The 21,050-nt window shown below is 41.5% G+C and overlaps 1 protein-coding gene across 10 annotated transcripts in view; it reads left to right on the forward strand.

Annotated features, from left to right (window-relative positions):
• Window positions 1-19,523, forward strand: part of r3hdm2 (R3H domain containing 2) — a 55,843-nt gene extending 36,320 nt beyond the window's left edge. For 3 of the 10 annotated variants that reach the window (XM_076740278.1, XM_076740259.1, XM_076740269.1), the window contains 14 exons: window positions 608-661; window positions 3,657-3,892; window positions 4,953-5,119; window positions 5,645-5,743; window positions 7,155-7,448; window positions 10,386-10,521; window positions 11,512-11,669; window positions 12,641-12,780; window positions 13,036-13,136; window positions 14,874-15,043; window positions 15,278-15,422; window positions 16,936-17,030; window positions 17,402-17,486; window positions 17,874-19,523. In XM_076740278.1, coding sequence (XP_076596393.1) covers window positions 608-661; window positions 3,657-3,892; window positions 4,953-5,119; window positions 5,645-5,743; window positions 7,155-7,448; window positions 10,386-10,521; window positions 11,512-11,669; window positions 12,641-12,780; window positions 13,036-13,136; window positions 14,874-15,043; window positions 15,278-15,422; window positions 16,936-17,030; window positions 17,402-17,486; window positions 17,874-18,274 — 2,281 coding nt within the window. In that variant the 3' untranslated portion in view covers window positions 18,275-19,523. The remainder of the gene's footprint in view (window positions 1-607; window positions 662-3,656; window positions 3,893-4,952; window positions 5,120-5,644; window positions 5,744-7,154; window positions 7,449-10,385; window positions 10,522-11,511; window positions 11,670-12,640; window positions 12,781-13,035; window positions 13,137-14,873; window positions 15,044-15,277; window positions 15,423-16,935; window positions 17,031-17,401; window positions 17,487-17,873) is intronic. The other 7 variants (XM_076740314.1, XM_076740323.1, XM_076740295.1 and 4 more) reach the window with 4 other exon arrangements.
• The last annotated feature ends 1,527 nt before the right edge of the window (window positions 19,524-21,050 follow it).

Genomic DNA, 21,050 nt, shown 5'->3' on the forward strand with positions numbered 1-21,050 from the left:
ATAACTGATTTTACAGATTACATCATGATTCTCTGCACACAGCTGATCACTGGCAATAATTTACCCCAGACAAAAGTCCACTTCAAACAGCTTGTGGTTATAGAAGAGAATTTGCATATCTTTATTTCCCACTTATTTTATTCCTTTCATTGCCAGGGAAATAATGAATATGCATTTGCTGATGTTTCTCTCCTTGGCCAGATTTTCAAGGGTTGCATTACGCTAGACTGTGAGGGACACACTGTCTCTGAGAAAGTGTTGTAGGTAGTGGAACAAATGTTTTCTAGAAATAAGCTAGCTCACACAGCAGTTACAGTCAGCCTCCATCTCTAAGCACCCTGGCCATTGAGGTTGAAAGATTAGGACATAATATGCTGAGAGAGAGAGGAAGCGTGGGCTTTTCAACAGTCAAAGTTTCTGCGTTGTGTGCGGTTTTTGTTTTTTTTTTTTGCTTTTTTTTTCCCTTCTTCTTCTCAGGGGTAAAAGTTCTACAATGTGCCTGCCTCAACATCCCACCCCTCCTTATCTCACCCTCCCCTGAACCCCCTCCTATTCTCCAATCCAGTTCTGTAACCCGAGCATTTTCTCCTAATGTTAACCCCAACAGACTTTCCACTGAGGGCTACTGCTCTAGCTCTCAAAAGAGGAGGCAGATCTTTAGGTATTCGGGTGCTGCTGACTTTGACTTGTGTGTTGCCATGCCCATTTTTTGAAAGTGGTTTGGTGATGATAGTGGTGACTTGTGGTGGTTTTTATATCTTTGCTTGGCGCAGTCGGCTGATTGATGGCTATTCCAACACTGCACCGTGGGGCTTCCCAAGGCCCATGCATGGCTGCTTTGTGGTTTCACTGGGGACTGATTGACCTACTTACCCTTCCACCCATTCGCTGTCAACTACATTTTTTTATATAAAATAAATGCATCGCTTCCACAGTAACCTGTTTGTTTTGTGGTTGACTTAGTCTTGTAGTTTTTGTTGGCATGTCACCTGTTGCATAGTGGCACATACAAATATGTAAGAAGTAAATACAATGGTGCTGTCGAGGTGACGACAAGAAAATAAGAAACATGAGACTGTAGAGAAAAGACAGTGTTATCGTGTTTGCTTCAAGTGCGAAAAGGTGCAACAGTTATTTGCATTGTTGATTTTATTCTCTGATTATTTTCTCGATTTAACCTTTTTGTCTATAAAATAACAGACAAGAGTGAAAAATGTTCATCACAACCTCGTAGAACCCATGCTGACGTCAAAAGACTGAAAAAAAACTATCAAATATTCACATTTTAGAAGCTCAAACCAGTGAATGTTTGGCATTTTTCACTTCAGTAAGTGAATTATCTTTCAAAAGTATTACAACTTCAACTATGAGCCGCAGAGTCCCCAGTTATAATCTGAATCTCTTTCATCCTTGTTTCTTGTAATCTCCCCACTATCTGCTATCAAATACAGGCATAAAAAGTGCAAGTTGCAATAAAACAAATTTTCTGTTAACCCACTGATCGTTTCAGCTTTAGAGTGCAACCACATATAGTTTTTTTGTAGTGTAAAAGTAGGTTATATGCATTTTGCTGTTTGTGTCTCGTGTGCACCGTTATTAATGGGCTTAAGATAAGCTTTCAGATATAGACTCACATTTTTTGTCATCAAGTCTTGAATCATCCAATTTCTTGGTGACTCTTTGTTCATTCCTTTGTCATCACTTCTGTTTGTGCTGCTTGCAGAAATTTGAGTCGAGGTTGACATGTAATCTATTATGTCATATTATTTATATGTTTGAGGTTTAGAACCTATTTGTGGCCTTTTTACATTTCACCTAAAAATGTGCTTGGTGTCCTCAGGAAAGCATTCATGTAAAGTGTATAAGGTATTAACCTTTACAGGTTACGTGCTGTTAATATAAGAATGCCATGAAACCACAGACTTCACTTAAATGAACCAAAACAAGAAAGTCTTATGTGAGCCGTCTAGTATAGACTGAGAGTGATGGAAGCGCACAATAAAAACAGCTTCCCTGCTTCCCCTGTTTGTGCGTGTGATGGGAAATGCTGTCGTGAGGAGAGAGTGGAGATGAAATATCATGTGATCAACAGCAGAATCCCTCCTCCTCCTCTTCCTCCTCCCGCTCATCCTGCTCTCATCTTTGTCTGCAGAGCCAAGCGAAGTGTGCACCTCCCTTCACAGAGAATAGCAGGGCACCCACCCTTCCTTAAAATAGGCTGTGCAGAGAGAGGACTCAAAATAGATCCTCCATTAATTACAGTCTCTCTGAAATATTTATCAGCCACAGCCACCTTCAAACACCACTCGCTATCACAAGGGTTTTACAACCCATACCGCATCCCTGTTCTCGTCACGGAGATTCCCACCATCAGCCTTTCGTGCTTTGAATTCATTTTCTTGTTCTCTCTACATGGAGATAGTCACTTCATATCCCTCTTCCGGTTCCAAGAGGATGAAAAAGCAAGAGTTTATTTTAACTCTGCTATCCTTAATTTAGACTCATAGGTCTTTGTTCACCTGCAAGGATTTTTATCAACAGTTAACCTTATGTTACACCAAAGTATGCATAACGAATTTTGCTTTTTTAAATTTTTATTTGACTTTATTTTCAAGCACAAGCACAGCCAGGCGTGTTCAAATGGAACAGTAATATTCTTAATGCTGACATGTCAATGGCAGACCCAACCATTCACTTGTGATGGAGGGGTTTCCCCAGAGTGGTGGTTACGCTTACAGTGTGATCATTGGTTTTCTCGGCAGCTGCCCTTATCCAGGGTGACAGCGTCACAGCAACATAATGAGTGTGTATACAGCAATACAGTTCAAAGAACCATAGTGGTGAACCAGTGGTAGCAAGTGGTTATTTTGTAGATAAGTGTGTGTGAGTCTGAGTGTTGATGTACATCTGCTCTGACTGTCTGAGTGTTGATGTACATCTGGTATTAATTTACAATTGTATGTGTTTCTTGTCTTTAATACAATGTATTTTAAGTGCATGTGTTACCTTTTTTTAATCAGTGTTCAAATGTATAACACATAAGTATGCAAGTCCCTCATGTGAATGTTGTCTCCAGTCTTAGATGGTGTGGTGTGTGTCAAATTCATGGGTGTTTGTCTCATCTTGTGTCACTGTAATATCCTCTTACACCCCAGTGTTGGTTGTCTGGAGCATCTTTTCTCCCCGCATGTATGTTTTCTTATGTGAATGGGTTTGTATGTTTATTTGTGTGTGTGAAGTGTGCGTGGTCATATGTTTATGATTGAAAATAACATTGTTTGGTGCTCTGTTGCCTGATTTTTGTTTTATGGTTTCACTAAACCAGCCAATATGCATCTGTGTTGAATGCCCCATCCTAAAGCCTGTCACACTGTCACCTCTATCTGTTAATGACCTTTCTGTGCTCTTCTGCTTCTGCTCTCCCCTCTATCCTGTTTTGCCTTTGACTATCCTCCTTTTTCTGTTTTCTCATGCATTCGTCTCCACGTCAAATTCTCCTACGTACATTTTTTGTCTCTCTCTCCTCATCTGACTTCTTAATCTTCAACTCTGTTCTCTGTACACATCCGTCACTTGCTACGTCCTAACCGTTCTCGCATTATCCCCTTCATTTCATCTCTTTGTCTCTTCTTCCTCCCCGTTCTGTCTTGTCTCAGAGGGAACCGTGAGAGCTCCAGCCGGGCATCTAGCAGTCGTCAAAGCAGCACAGACAGTGACATGAAGTGCCTGGAGCCACGGCCCTGGAGCAGCACCGACTCAGACAGCTCCAATCGCACCCTCCGGCCGCCCGTCACTAAGGCTAGCAGCTTCTCTGGCATCTCCATTCTTACCAGAGGGGATAGCCTTGGCAGCAGCAAAGGCTCACAGGGAAGCTGCAAAGGCTCTCGCTCTGGTAAGGACTATGGAAGAAAACTAAAGAAAATGGAGACTTCTAATGCTTCTCATTAAAGCTAGCATTAGCCAACTTGTAACACTAGCTTTTTTCCATTCACATAATTGTTATGTACATGAAGCAAGCACAGCATAAAACATATAGTGTAATGTCATAATGTAGATAAGACCATCAACCACCCATTTCTTCTTGTTAAAGGAATTTTATAAAGATACAAAACACTTAACCCGTTGGAAAGTTTCCTCCAACATAGTGCTGGTGCAAGGAGCAGACAGTCCTCGTACTTGAAGCCTTTTCTCTTGAAAAGTGAATCACTGTTCACTTCCGCAGGGCAAATACAACATTTGTTCAGTTTGTCTGTGGGTTACACACTCACACTCTGTCTCACTCTAGGAAGTGATCAGAATGAATTTTCTCTAGCTGTTAGCATTTTCTTTTTGAGTCCCTCATTAAGAAATTCTGTGACTCTAGTTCCTCTTGGCTGCTTGACAGATGATTGACAGACGAGATGTCCGGAGATACATCTCATTTTCACTCATTAGGAGTGTCTTTCCTCTGTTACACGAGCGATGGGAAACTCTTGCAGGTTAAATTGGACTTACTTAGCACTAAGGGCCAGGTTGTGCTTGGGCAGAAATAATTACCCAAACAATAATTTTTAAATATGGGGATACAGCGCACATTTTCAGTCTTTCCTGGAAGTAATTAGTGGTTTTAGAGTCAGTTGTTCTCTTCTTTGAAAAGTGACAGAAATAGTTGTCAAGAATAACACAACCCCCCACCAATCCGACGTCACAAAGGTGTGAGGAGAGGGGCTCTCTGAAGCTATTTGACCATCTGACAAGCCCTTCTGTAGGAGGATACTGGCAGCTTGACTCACAGACAGGTGCTCTATAAACGGACTTTAAAAACTCACTAGCGTAGCAATATTGAAGCTAAACAGGAATTATTTGTTGCTGTGATTAACCCCAGACCAAAAATATTTAAACTAGAGAGACTTCACCTCTTGCTGCAATGTTAACCTGCGGCGTATCTGTTATGTCTTCATGTGTATCACTAGGTCTGCCCCTAGTCAGTCCTGATGTGTGTCCTCCACCTGCAGCCTCCCAGTCTAGCCGTAGCCTACTTCCCTGCCCATCACAACAGCCGCAGCCCCAGCCTCCGCCTCAGACTGCCCTGCTGCCCACTCCACAGCAACACCCCATGGGCAACCACATGATTGCTCAGGTATGTTCTTCCGCTACCTGCGTTTATATCAACCCCATCAGTAAAAATGAAGGCACACTTTCAGCTTACACAGGATTTAATTGAATCTGGTTTTCAATGGGAATTTGTCCACCGTCTTCCTTGAAATGGGTTGGTAATTAAATGAATGTTGTGCCTGAGGCTGTATCTGGTCACATGTAAGGAGAAGGTACTTTGAGCAACAATATAAAAGTTATTTACAGTCAGTGACAACATATATAATGATAGCCGTTTCCTCTCTTGTTTCATGTTGATTACATTTCATTTTGTTCAGTTTTATTGCTTTTGTATAAAATTTAGAAATGTGATTTCCATTTCTATCCATCTGTTCATTAACAACTCTTCCTCTGTGTTCTAACCCACATCTTTCCTGTATCTTAATTTCTCTTTATTCCCTTCTTATCCGTCTGCTTTTGACACCCACCCTCTCCACTGGCTTGCTCCACTCTCTCTGTCTCTCTGTGCTCTGCCTCTTTATTTCCTCCTTCTTTCCGGTGGCGTGTATAGCCGGTGCCGTCTCTGCAGCCCTCTCAGCCTGTCTCCTACTCCAGCCCCTCCTGCCCCCAGGTTCTCCTGCCAGTTTCTCCTCCCCAGCAGTACACAATGGTACTGGCACCTCTTGTAGCTTCATCTCTTTATATTAATTTAGTTAAGACTGCATTACTGACACCCTCACACATCACATTTAGATATTGCTGTATTCTGCTAGAAACTCTTGCACTCTTATACCCTGTTCTCATTCATATTAGGTATTTAACTGCTCCAAACCATTCAGGTAGCACTTTGTCTTCAGGCTGTATGAAAATCTCCACCTGCCTGAGAGGCTTGGCTCGGGGCAAGATCACCGTGTGTTACTCCATGTGCTGTCTGCATGTACCTCAAGCACATGTGATTTACTGTGACTAAAGAAGCGACTGTTGTGCTTAGGGGTGCTTTATTTTGGTCATTTCAATAGTTGTTTAAGTTTAATAGTTAAGGTTAATATTGTTTACATCCTTTGAATTGTATATTCAAGGGAAAGATTTGTGTTAAGATATAGCAAAACTCGATGTATTTGACCAATTAAATGAAAATCATATCGCTGGGTTGAAAGGATTAGGACAGAAATTTGGAGAAAAATTAAAATAGCTCTTTGTGTGGTCTTACTTGACTTAATGTAACAATTGAACAAATGTCACCTTTTAAATATGCTCTCATCCTAATCAGCCAAGTGAAGATGTTCTGCCACATTAGCAGCGACCGGATGAGTGTTCATTTAGATCCAAACCTTAAAGGAATTCCCCTCCAGTATTTTGGAAAACATACTTGTTTTCCATCACACACACAGTCAGATGTGATGTGTGATCTAACAGCTGCAGAATTGTTTCCTTAGCTTCTGTCTAGTCACCATTATGTCCAGGAGTCACCTTGGCTTTGTTTGGGATTGCTAAACACATTCTTATTGTTCTGGATGCAAAGTGATGAAATTGTATATAAATCCTCTCTCCTGGCTCTTTAGATGATAGACGGCGTATTTTCCGAAATGTCACAGTGTTGTTGCCAGCGCTCTCACACTGTTACTGATGTAGCTGTGTGGTGATTACTCTCAGTCCCTCAGATCTCAATTAGACCTTACACCACAACTTCAAAATTGACAAGAGACACTGATACAGAGATACGAGCAGCGAACAGCTCTGCAGCCTCTTTGAGGTTGTGACCTATAAATTTATCTACGGATACACACAGCCTGATGGGTACAGCGACTTGTTGTAATACACTTTGTAATAAAGGGTTTTTAATTAAAAAGAGCATTAAATATTAAGCCAGTGTGTAGGTTGCATATTTTTTGTCTAGTATTTAGCCTTTTATACACTGCTGGCGTTTCAGACAGCTGTCTTTGAGTGTAATTTGCAGTTGTTAGTTATATCACACATGTTGTACTCAATGCTGTGTAATCTAGATGAATAATTATGATAGTGTGGTTGTATTCAGTGTCGTGGCACTAACCTACCAATGATATCATTCCCATTCCTCCCAGGGAGAAGAGCTGGCACCCCAGTTCAGCCAGATGACGCTGAGTCGGCAGGGCTCCAGCGAGAACCCTGAGCCTCCCCCCATGTATCAGGCTGCTCCCACAGTGCTGTCCCAGCACCCCCCTCCTCAGACCGGCTACATCATGGCTACCACGGGTCAGCCTATGCCGCCTCCGTCTGGCTACCAGCCTGCCACTGGACACCCCCATCCTCCACCTCCACCACCTCCTCCATCACAGCCCGTCATGCAGGCTCCTCCACCCCCACAAGGCTACATGCAGCCCCCTCCACCTCAACAGGTACGCCAGTCGTCACAGTTGGTGAGACAAAGGCATCAGACATGGGTTAAAATCCAATTCTCAAATGTTTTGCCCTTATTCTTCCAGGTAGAATGAGTTTCTCTCAGAAAGTCAGGGTACTATGCCAGTGAACTACTTATTATATACAGTTTTGGGACTCTGGTATATTTGTGTGTGGCAAACACCCCTGATTTAGCATTTAATTGCCATTAATATATGTTAAGTATGTATTTGTGTTACGACTATAATGGTAATTGGCCTTAGGTCAATGCTCTAACACTCTTCTTTTGTGCTGCAAGTCAGGCTCGCAGAATTCACATTGAGTAATACCCAGCGAGAAATGAATACATGAGGCAACACACGCAGGTTTGACTGTAATGTCTCATTGTTCTCGGGCCACGATACTTGACTCTTAACATTTATTTGGAAGTTTTCATTTAATATTCCATATGTGCAAGGGGCTTCCTTGTTTTGCAAGACATTACGAATGTTTCATAAGCCTGAAAAATAACTTGAAGCTTAGGATCCGAGGAAAGAGATGGCACTTTCACTTCCACCGTAGAGAAAACTTTAGCAGTTAAAATGATAAGTCAAAGTCAGATTTATTGATGAGAAATGGATTTATTTTATTTGATTTATTTTTTGAGGAAATCCAAATTTGTGTCAAGGGAAATTTGGACGAAAAAAATCTGTTTTAGATGTTGCTCGTAGACCTTCTTAAACCTGTCCAAAATCTAACACTGCCCAAGATACACAGCAGAGCCACAGACCTACATTTTCTGGTTCAGTTCGTGTTATAAAGTAAAATTAGGAAGATTAAAAAGTAACAGTAAAACTACAACACCGTTTCCCAGTTTTTTTCCTGTCACAAGGAAGTCATAACTGGTTTAGATAACAATGGTTCAGGCTTGCTCTTCTCACAGTCAATGCTCTTTTTGTATTTAATATGTGGCTCAGGTGCGCTGCTCCCCTCTGGTTGCAAAATGACCAGAAAATATGTAATAATAACCTGTGCTATTGCACAATTTGTCAGAAGCCCATTTATTCAAATGCAGGTTGATCAAAATGCTATAGGTGTAACATCCCTCTTTCATAACTCTATAATTTCGGAATAACTTTCTAGTAATTTAATAAGTTTCCTCAAAAGAACTATGTAATTTCACACTAATTGTAGAAAAAGTACACTTTTCCATGAAAGAACTGCTTCATTAAAGCTCTTCCTTCCTTTTTTGTTTATTTGTGGAAACTTATTTCTTCAGATGTTGAATTTCAGGGTGTGCCTGAAGACACATTTTATGCTTCTGCATGTTCAGCTGACCCGCTGTGCACCATAAAATAATGCCTTACCACTAAAAACTATCCATTGATGCATAAATGCGATAAATATCACACATTAAGAAGATCTTTCTTTTGTAAACTTAGAGTTAGGTGTGACATATCAAGTTTGGTCGTCACGCTCAGAGTGCTGTGCGTCACCTTCACAAGCTGAGTCTCAGTCAGTCAGCTCGCCTGTCACATTGCTCTGATTGCAGAGGCGGTGACAGTAATGAGTTCTCTCACTTTCTGTCACTCACACTCTTCTTTCCCTCCCTCAGGCTTTTACTTGAATCCATAAAGTAGTTATTCTAATTCATTTGAGGAGAGAGAACTGTAGTGACCTGGCCATTAAACACCCGGTGGGAGACATAAGGTCCTGTAATGTTGCTCTGGGGCTAAGTTGTAAAGGAAGATAGTCTGTTTAATAGAGTTTTTAGTAGCAGAGGTGACTTTTTTTTAATTTGGAAATAGCATTGTGTTCTTATTAAGGGAATCTGGGGTCATTAGTATCTCCTTAAAGCAGCTTGTCAATTAGAGTACACAAACATGAATGAAGAACACTACTGCCACAGCCAGAGCGACTTTACCAGATGTGATGGAAAATGCAACATTTACTTGAATCAGTTGCACATTTGAGAAGCTTTATGCAAACTTACTATTTGCTGTCTTAAAAATAGCTTCGCCACGTTGCTGCACTGTAAAACCTGTTTTCTGTCTTTTTATAGGTTTCATCTGCTGCGCTTTTATTTTGTAGTTCCAAGCGCTGACCTGTGTAGAAAGTGTCTTTTCGTGCCTTTTATCACCCTACACACCATCTTATATTATCGTCATTCTTAGATCTCCATACTTGTATAAACTGCATTGGCTGGGAAAGAAAGATGCGCTGTGTTGTTCAATGCGTGGGTGGTCTACAGTGTAACAGGAGTGCAAATATTGACACCGCTGCAGCCTCTAGATGGGCTGAATGTTGTCATGTATGCAGATGAAGGTGGAGGCAGGAACTATCGATCCTCCTAACATTGAACTTCCTCTCTGTTTGTCCATTTGATGTCTCATTTGGAAATTCAGTATTTATATGTTCAGCCCAGTCGTATAAGCTGCAAGTTAAACCCTCAGTGTTCAACAACCTGTAACTCTTGACACGTTGACACAGGAGCACAGAAATGAGTTCCACTTTTCAATTTGTCAATAGATCACATGACTACTTATATAGTGATGAACCCATAGATAATTATCACCTAAATTTGCAGTTCCCTCAGCTCTTTGAACCAACTTTCAACTAATTGTTTGGGTTTTTCCTGTCAGTGACTTTACTGTTTTGGTTCACTGTCAGCCACCAATCACATATGAGGACTATGTCGTCATTTTCTGACTGCACCAAATGACAGACAGGCAAAGTTAGTGACTAGCTGGTGGACATAATGGAGCGTAAATACACTGAAATACATTTAATTAAAAAAGTAATAATGTGTTTTCAATGCCATGAATGAGGGAGTGTCCTAGCTTCGTCTCTGTGCCACACTTGGACAAGCCTGAAAATGGCTAAGTCACGGTGATTCATCAATAGTTATTCTTCTCTCATCTTTGTGTATTTATTGTTTTTTTGTTGTTTGTCTTCAGATACAGGTGTCGTATTACCCTCCTGGTCAGTATCCCAGCTCAGGCCAGCAGTATCGTGTGCCCCAGCCCATGTCCCACCAGGTGTCTTATCCTGCCCAGCGCACACAACCCATACCTCAGCCCACACAGCAGTCAGGTCAGTACATCTTTAATGCTGTACTGTGCAGCACGATAATAAACTCTAGATGAATTCGTGTTAGATGAATGGGTGGATATACATAATTACATAAAGATGAATAATAGCAATGTTTCGTGGGCATTCATAAAATCACTCATTTTTTTGTTTAATATCTATATTGAGATGTCAAAATTTCTTGTGAGGCACTTGAGTTTCTAACTGTAATATGTTGTCCCACAGCAAAACACCGCTAACTACTGAATCACACTCAGTTTAAGTTGACCAGGTGAAAGGTTGATTTTAAGCCCTGTGTCTGCATTGTTCTGCCAAGTCAAATACGCTCAGACCAAAATAGAGCCTTTCCCTTTTTTCCAGGCAAAACTCTGACAGCTTTATCCCTCAGTCACTTTCATTTGGGATCTGTGAAGGTTGGCTGTGTGTTTATACAGTACCTGACTGATAGACGTTGTTGACAGCCTGAATGGACTCTGGCTCATAGTGGATGCATGCCACATCCACATGGATCATGCACCTTGCATCAGTCCATGGCTGTCCGGTTTGAAATATGAGTATTGTGATGGGTGAAGATTTATACTTCCAGAAATACCAAACATGAGAGCTTTCTGAATTTACTCCCCTTATAGTTGCTGATACTCAACTGCTGTGAAGCCACAAATACCTCTGTGTTGTGAAACTGTGATTTTGAGCAAATTAAGTGCTACTTTTATGAAAACAATACAACTGTATAAAGGTAGTTCAGAGAAATGTGTTTGTACAGTCATCTAACTTGTCTCAATTTGGCCTTTGAGCAAAGATTACTCAAAGCACCATAATCTGTAAACTGTTACGGTCTGTGTTTGTTGAAGTCAACTTCACTCTTGTCCTGTTGTAAAGTGATTTTCCCCTCAAAGGCAAAAACCCAACTACCCTTCCCCTCTTTTGCACTGTAGTCTTCCTTTATCACCCCACTCTAATTTCTCTGCTCTGATTGTTGTCTGTCGTCATCAGGTCTCCAGACCATGATGCCCAGCCAGCAGCCGAGCTACCAGAGTATAATGGGTGTGCAGCAGCCCCAAAACCCTGGTCTGCTCAATTCCCAGAGGGCAGGCATGGGAGGACAAATGCAAAGCATAATGGTTCAGTACCCACAGATGCCATCATATCAGGTATGGACACAAAATTAATAAAGGATACAAAAATAACACTTTAGGCTTGTGTGTGAGCTGAACCCTAACCCTAACCCTTAGCCCTGCCAGTGTCAATATACAAGTGGCTTATCTTCCCTGGTTTAACAGCTCCATCTGGTGCACGCTTAAGAAACATTTTATGTTGAAGAGTCAGACAAAGTTAGATGACCCCAAAAAAAGTGAACGATGAAGAGAATTGCTGTGAGCTTAACGAAAACACATCAAATAAATGGTATGAAAGCACACTTTTTTGTGACGCTTTTAACGAGGAAGCAGGTTTGAGCAGCAGATAGTTTTGAGTCGGCTCAAGTTGACTGTGCCAAACTCAGATGTGGGTCCGATTCCAGAGGACAAAACCTGTTACTTGTGATTGTGTTCAGTTCGGTGAGGAGTTGTTGGTTGGGGAAAAGGACTGCATTCATAATCCAAGTTAATATTGTGATATTTTTGAGAGGACAAACAATAAACAAACATGTACATTATCAAAGGATTAAGTGAATTTTATGGGCTGTTTAAATGACTGTTCCTCAGCCACATCTTCCGGGTGATTACAGTCCAGATATTTCCACAGCGTTGAACACACCACAGCAGGACAGGAAGTGGCAGCTACACTGTCACTGAGTTTGTGTTCCTTTTTAATCTGAATATTTTAAATGGGGAAAGACATGCAAATCACTGGTATACCCATTGAATAATAAATGAAGCAAAAGTGAAGACCAAGCCATTGAATGAACTGCTCTGTAGCTTTGTGCTCAGCAGGACCAGACAGAGGGAGTTTCTGGTCTCTAGTATTTGAAAACCGAACAAGATGAAAATGGACAGACAGATGCAGTTTTTGTTGAACTGTAAAAATGACAGGTCTTCAGTTAATCCCTTTCTGTTAGTCTTGTCTTCTTTTCTCTGTTTCTTCCTAAATGGTGTCTTTTCTCCTGACTCTTTACACTTTTCAGGTACCAGTGGCAAGTGAAAATCAGCAGGTGGTGCAGCAGCAGTACCAGCAGCAGGTGATGGTACCAGTCAGCCAGTCTGTCCAGGGACCCATGCCTGTATACTACAGTGTTATCACACCCACACAGCAGAATAGCACAAGGTTTGTATGTATGAATGCATCATATTCTTACACATGAGATGGCAGTAGTGTCCAAGAATTTCAAGTGATCTCCATCGCTGTGAAAAAAACAAGTTTTGCATTAAACATAAACATGCAGTCTTGTGAGAGCATTTCCTCACATATGTGAAATTTCTTTTCTTAATCTTCTGGCGGCATTGCCTGATTATCCTCTTGTATGAATTACTTTTCAACATGTCTTTATTTTCTGTCCCGTTTTACGTGTCTGTCCTGCAGCCCATCAGTAGGTTACCTGCAGCCCCCCAGCTCTGAGCAGTATCAGATCACACAGTCGCCGTCCCCATGCAACCCTCAGCAGTTGCAGCAGCAATATTCAGGTGAGACTTTTTTAAAACATTATTATTATTATTATTTTAGCGTATTTATTTTTTTACAGTTACGATTAATTTTACCTACTTCGTGGGCATTATTCTTCGAAATTGAAAACCTCGAGTATTTGTCAATTCAACGATATTGAACTAAAACTCCGCCTTTACAAAATCAGGTGAAAGGTATTCAGGGAAAAGTTCAGGCAGAGGTACACAGGGTTCACAATCTGGAAATCGATGTCCTTACAAAGGGAATGTTTGAAGAAATCACAGAAAATCTAAACTTCACAAGGACCTTGTGCTCCCATGTGGCCTTAAGTAAATGTTGATTGTAATGATGGTCACTTTATCTTTTCAACCTCTGCTCTGTTTGTACCATTCACTCAGGTATATATTTATTTGTTGAAAAAGTAATTTAATATGTCAGTTTCTCACTCCATGAATCGATGAGACACTAATTTCCATTAATGATTTGGTCTAAAAGTTATATTTCACGCTCTGTTCCTTGAGACTAAATTCAACCATAGGTCTAAATTTTGGGTCTTCTTGAATATTATGAGATGTTGTCAGCTGCTTATTTTACGTGTTATGAATGTAGTTCATCTTCTGCCGTTTGATAGCTTAAACTGTTATTCTGACAGGCAAACCAGACGGTTATCTTAAATCAGGAAACAAGGCATCATGGCAGTGTGTCTTACAGGTTGTCTGCAGGTCACTAAAATGGGTAAATGTCTCAAATATCTGACCTTAAATGCATTTTTTGTGCCTTTTTATTGGACATCACCCTCACGTTTGTGTGTATGTTCAAAAAAAATCAACTTGAGACATGAAGAAATGCTTCAGGTTGCGGTTCCATCTGTGATAGGCAGCTGAGAAGCAAGCCAGCGTGGAGCTGGTGTAGACAGTTGCTTAGATTAAAATGAGAGATAATGTGTGCAGTCTAGGCATGGGGTTAGTGTCAAAGAAGTACATGACATCTTGTATGTGGGGAAATTACTGGTTTTACCCAGATGCCAAAGGTCAGCCTAAAGATATTACACAGTCTATCTGCAAGCTATGTAAAAGTGAACAATATCACAGCATTACTGCACATTATTATCTTTACTGTCACAATCACAATACATCCATACTGTTAACTAGTTTTGGTGAGCAGGCATATGAAAACCTGGGATGTGGAGTGTCAAATCCATGGAAAAGAGATTACAATCTGTGTTATAATGCTATGCCACTCCAGCAGAACCATCTCTAAATGCACAGTATATGTATTGGAAGCAGATACAAAAGTCATATAATCCACTAAAATAAGCAAAGAAGCAACTGTAAGATCAAAAAGCAAAGGAAAAGTTGGTAGCATAAAATGACAAAAGCATAAAATGAATAAAATAATGTAATGAGAGTTTGGATAATTTAGTTCCTCAGACAGGTCCTAAGCCTATATTTAAGATTCTTGAGAGAAGTACGCTGATATTAATTTTGGGTGTAGTTGTTCCATATCTAATCCCCCTTGTGTCTACTAGAGAATTGCCAGAAACCGATACCAAATACTGGGAGGTGTAACCACTTGACATGTGTTTTATTATAATTGTGTACATCTCCATTAGGCTGGAAAAATACTTTACACAAGGCATGGAAGCGAAGCAGGCTGATGCAAAATTTAGAGAATAAAAACACAAGTTTGATTTTTATTTCTGTTAACGATCACCGGTTTATCTCCATGTGTGCTTGTCTCTCTTCGTGCTCTCTCAGGAGTACCGCCTCCTGGGCCCGGGGTGATGGTCATGCAGCTCAGCGTCCCCAATGGACCACAGCCTTCCCAGAACCCTCCTCTGGTCCAGTGGAACCCATGCAAGTACTACAGCATAGAGCAGAGGCCCGGCAAGCCAGGAGAACTCTACAAACCTGACAACACTCCACAGGTACAAACACGAAGGTCGTCTCGATCATTAGTTGATCTTACTTATAAATGTAACAGATCTCATTAATCCTGGCTGTGACTCACATCCAGTCATTCATGTACATGCTTTCACTCGTTACCCGCTCTGCCCCTGGGTGGCTGAAAATGTTACGTGATCAGGAAAATGGTACTCGTGTCCATGATGCATTATATTATATTTTTCCTCTCTTTTTTTTTTTTTTTTCCTTGTGTCCAGGCCAGTACCCAGCTGACGAGTCCCCTGGCCTCCCCCACTCAGTCTCCCACCCCTTCTCCCTCCGGCAGCGTCAGCAGCGTCTGTCCAGGCCTGGGACCATTACCCCTCATTTCCCAGTTTCCCCGGCCAGGAGGACCAGCTCAAGGTAGAAAAGAACAAGAAGGATGAAGGTCCAGATACAGATACCTGCATATATGGTATCCAACAAACAGATGCAACAGTACCGGAGCAAAAACCTGTAATACGTTTACAGATATTCTGGGAAGAATGAGGAGAGAACCACAAACGCATGCATCTGTGTGTTCGTTCTTCTTTCATCCCTTTTGTAGCAATGTCGCCACATCCCCAAATCTGAGCAATTAAGAAAAATATTATTGTAACCATGAGAAATGACCCAAACGACCAAAATAAGTTAAAAAATGACTCCTCCTTTAGTTCACGAGCAAATAAACGTGAACTGCTCTAACGGCTGTGTGCTTGAATCCCTGCACTCATTTGTGCTCTTTCACCCATTTCCTCAGCGACCCTCTGAACCTTGTCAGGTGGCTTGTGGCCCAGAGCCAATAGGTCATCGTTTTCCCTTCTCACCTTTTCAGCAGGTTCACATGACTGGCACCGTGCCACCCGGTCAAACCTCCTGTCCCCACACACGGCTTTATCTTGTCCCTGTCCTCTGACCGATATTTACACACAGAGCCACAATACCTTTACTGACAAATAGACCCACTATTTGGAATGCATGATTACACATACAAATACAGTCTTGCGTCAGTCAACCATCCACATCATCACCATGACGCTGGTCTTCACTGGATTGTCTTTAAAACACCAAAATGAATACTGAGAATACTGTTTTGAATTATGTCAAATTGTGTTGATGAAAATCTTGTTTGCAAAAACTTGTTCCTTTAAATCCATCGTCCATCTTCTTTCTGACTGCTGTTCAGTATACTTCTTCAGTGTCCAATCAAAACATGCCTTTTAGTCTTGTATCTTTCTCAATATCAGCTGCACCTGCAGATTCTAGACGTAGCAGCTTCAGATCCACCATGTTTATAGTATACTAATTCTGAGGTCAAAAAATAAATAAATTATTGTTGTTTTAATAAAAAAAAAAAACTCTGTGAGCAACCATGATCTCATGATGTCATGCTGTACACAGCATGAGTCTGCAGAAATCAGGGCACAGTGAAAGGAGATGGTCACCTTGCTGAGAAGTTGGAGGTGTGCTGCCTGTTGCCTGCAGCTCTTCATCTGACTGGCTGTTTGCTTGTTTATTCAAAACGTATTAATATTGAACATGTCACAAGTCCAAATTTCACCAAATTCGACTCTGTATGTCCTTGGGTCCCCAGCAATACACCCGCCAAAGTGTGAAGTAGATCAGTTGAATGGTTGTGGAGACATGCATACATTCAAATATCATGGACCTGCAGAGCCGTATATTTCGATTCTTTGTCATAACACTGTTTCTGCTGCCGTCTTGGCCAGGTCTCCCTTGAAAAAGAGATTTTTATGTCAAGGAGACATGAACTGTCACCTGGTTTGACGAAGTGATGACATCATTCACTTTGTGTCTACTAAAGCAATGAAACTACAAACTGAAGTGTTTTCACCGTCCACCATTTTCATTTGAACTTGTGATTTGTGTCGTTCAGGTGACGGACGCTACTCTCTGTTGGGGCAGCCTCTCCAGTACAGCCTGTGTCCCCCTCCCCTCATGCATGGCCAGTCCTCCTACAGCTCCCATCAGGTCAGAACTGGCAGGCATTTGGACTGTCCGAAACGCAGCGTCACTCAGACTGTCAGCATGTTAAAGCTGTGATATTGACTGGTCTTAACATTTTTCAAAGCTTTTGTGCATCTTTTGCCATGTGTTGTTAAAGAGTTAAACATGATAAAAAATATGTGAAAATGTCAGCTGTTACTTTTTTACGGACCAGCTAGTGACCACAGAATCTCTCATCATCTCCCTTGTGCCCACTAGTGTATGTTGCAGCTGTCTGAGTTACCAAACACTAAGTTTAAGGCTCCCACTGATTGCTTACACTCCCATCTAGTGTATTGTCATGGAACTGCATTGTAATAATAATGCCCATAATATCCATTTTGTTATGTGCTCAGGGCCAAGGAGGAATGAAACACGGGGCACGAGGGAAAAAACAAACACTCAAATCTGCATCAACAGATCTGGGCACAACTGATGTTGGTAAGTTGCATCATCACAGACCAGCATAACATCTACCACTGTTATCATTACATTCCTCTGCAGGTATCGGTGTACTCACTTGCATGTGGTCTTGTATTTCAAAGAGCTCTACCATCACATAATGTTTTCAGGTATAGTGGCTGAAGTGGCTGCTAGAGGGCAGCAGAGTTTGTTCTCTGACATACTCACAAAAACCCTCCATCTGTGTTGATGCCACGAAATAAACGGCGAGTTGCACATTGCGAAAATGCTCCAGCTTAAAGAGACGAGTAAACACACAAAGCATGTGTCTGACACTGGTCCTTCAAGTCTCAAAGGATGAGAGCTTGAGCAGTCAAACCTGCTAATATCTTGTGTCTCTCTGATTCTTCTTGTCTCTTTGACCAGTGGTGAGTCGAATACTCGAGGTAACGGACCTGCCAGAGGGGATTTCACGTCCAGAGGCTGAGAAGCTTTTCAACCAGCTGTCGATGTGCGGTGCCAAGATCCAGTGGCTGAAGGAGCCTCAAGGAGGCCGAGGAGGAGCAGGTGGCTGTGGCCCCTGTCCTGGTGCAGGGCCTTCTGGCCACGGAGCCGCCGCTGGGGCCGGCCCCGGGGCCATCGCGGGTGCCAAGTGCGACGGCAGCGACCCTGCTCACCTCTACACAGTAGTGGCAGTGTTTCCCAGCACCATGGCTGCCCAGAGTGCTTCCTTCAAACTTAACAACAGCGGGGCCAGCCTCTTCAAACTGAGGGCCGCCAAAAAGAACTATGACCTGCGTGTGTTGGAGAGAGCCAGTTCTCAGTGAAAAGAAAAGAGACAGGGAGGAAAGAAAGAAAGTCAAAGAGACAGAAAGACTCTCGGTGGAGTGGTGGAAAAGGAAGGAGGACTGAGGGGGACTGCTCTTAGTGTACTATTAAAAACAAAAACAAAAAAAAAAAAAAAAACTTGAGTTAAGTAATGTGTCAAATGTATAAAAGGGAAGAAGGTGTGAATCATGAGGTGGCTGGAGTTTGGTTGAAAACCTGATTTTGTTTGTTTTTATTCATTGTTTTTGTTTTGTATTTATACAGCAGAAGAGCACACAAGACACGTGAGCATGTGTTTCACTGTTGCCGTGGAATGTGTGCTGCCATCGTACAGAAACACATGCAACGCCACACACACACACACACACACACACACACACACACACACACACACACACACACACAGCAGGAGACACAAACAGACACAATCAGACACAATCGTAGGCAACAGGGTCACATAGCACATGACAAAAACACACTGGACAGTCGACCTCAGTCAAACCTTTTCCTCCTCTTCCTCCTCCCTCCGCTCTCCAACCCTTCCTCCTTTTCCTCCTTTTTCTGCCGATGCTTTCTCTCCTTCCTCAACTCTGCGTCACCCAGTTGTCTCTTAATCTCACATATTTATAAATTTTCATACGCACATTTGCGCACTCTCTTTGCCCCCCCCCCCCCCTTTCTTGCCACGTCTCATGCTGCCTCCTATATTTCTCTGCTCCTCTGTCCCTCTCATGTACTTTCTCACTGCTCTCTCCTCTCTTGCTTTCTGTTTGCCTTACTGCTGTTGTGGGTTTCTGTATTGCGCTTTTTTTTCTCAAGGTTTTCTTTTTTCCTTTTTTTGTTTTTTGGGATTCAATATATTTATATAAGTGATGTAAGGAATAAAAGAAATCTATATATTAAGTGATTTTTCTTTTTTCCCCTGAGTGAAAAAGTTTAGGCCTTCCTTTATCCTTTACTCCTTCCCTCTTCATCCCCTTCTCCTCTTCCCCACATTTGTTTCCTCCTTACTGCCCTCTACCTCATTTCTTTGATCCTCTCCTTTCTCCCACAACTGTCCCACATCCCCCCGCTCCACCCCGACACCCCATTGTGTTTGCGTTTTTCGTTGACAGCTGTGCAGAACGTATCAGAAGAAGTAGTAAAAGTGCACAATGATTGCATATGTCTACTGTAAATTTTATTTAATCTGTTATTTTTTGGTTTGTTTTTAAAAATATAAAAGTGGAGAAAAAAAATCTATCAAAACATCTGTGTCATGTGGTTCATTGTTGGACTTTCCTAAAGTTGACTGAGCTAGACAAAGTCATAATCTACCCTGTGTTTACAGCATCCAGTGTGTGCATATCCAAATGGCAAAACACATATTGTCTAAGTTCAGTGTTCAGTGCAGCTTGGCACAGATTCTATAGGTCTCTAATGGAGGGAAGAACATTCATGCTGAAGATTTAACCTTATTTGATAATGGTGTCAGAGAACACTGTCTGACATTTCAGTCCAAATTCTCCCATAGGTGTTCAGTTGGGTTAGATCGTGTCCTTTGCGAAGGCCACAGCATATGGTTCACATCATCATTTATTCAGATTTTCACTTAAATTCATCACCTGTCTATACATAGTGAGCACATTCATGCTCCCCATAGAAAGAAACCTGATTTTAAAGAGGAGCTCCCACTCAGCTCCCTCTGTCTAAACAATACAACCTGAGAAACAGTACAAATGTATTTTTCATTTTTGTTTATTTATTTATTTATTTATTTATTTATTTATTTGCATCAGAGGAAGGATGTTGATTGATTTTTCCAATAAGCTTTCCAAGGAGATTCAAGTCAATTTTTAGTTATTGATTTTTCTTTTTTGTTGTTGTTGTTGTTGTTGTTGTTTTTTGGGGGGGGGGGTCGAATTTTCTACATTTTATATCTAAATTTTAAATTTTATTAGCAATGCAGACTACAATCTGAAATTTTGATTGATTTTTCCAATAAGCCTTCCAAGGAGATTCAAGTCAATTTTTAGTTATTGATTTTTTTTGTTTGGTTTTTTTTTGGGGGGGGGGGGTCGAATTTTCTACATTTTATATCTAAATTTTAAATTTTATTAGCGATGCAGACTATAATCTGAAATTTTGATTATTATTATTATTTTTTTCTCTCTCTTTTTTTTTTTTTTTTTGCATCAATTCATTACAAAGGTTACCATGTTGGGTGAGGTGGTTATTCGTGCTTCAGCATTGTCATTTAAGTTGGTCACTGGGGCTTCAAATGGGACCAGGCCTGCTGGATCCTCTTCAGGAGAGATGGCCTTGTGGTCTGTGTATCCTGATTCTGAGCTGAAGCTTGTGTTCTGTTGCTGTTCTCATTTTTGTCTTCTCCATGTAACTCAGCAGGAGTGGAGTTCAACTCACTGGAGTGTGCAGAGCATTTATTGATTGTGGCTCCAGGAGATGAGGAAGGTTTGTGTTCAGTTGACAGCTCTTCTGCAGTTGGATGGACCTTATTCTTCGGCATATTACAAAAGTGACCGCCCAACTGTGACTTCTTCTTGGGGACTTGTTTTGGTGTAGCGACAGTCTCAAGGGGCCCCATCTTTAGCACATCTGGACTTGCATTGGTTGTGACTCTGGGAGATGAGGAGGGTTTGTGTTCACTTGACAGCTTTTCTGCAATTGGATGGACCTTATTCTTCTGCATGTTACAAAAGTGGCTCCCCAATTGTGACTTCTTCTTGTGGACTTGTTTTGGTGTAGAGACAGTCTCAAGGGGCCCCATCTTTAGCA

This window comes from Chaetodon auriga, chromosome 2, assembly GCF_051107435.1.
Source record: "Chaetodon auriga isolate fChaAug3 chromosome 2, fChaAug3.hap1, whole genome shotgun sequence".
Taxonomy (NCBI): Eukaryota; Metazoa; Chordata; class Actinopteri; order Chaetodontiformes; family Chaetodontidae; genus Chaetodon; species Chaetodon auriga.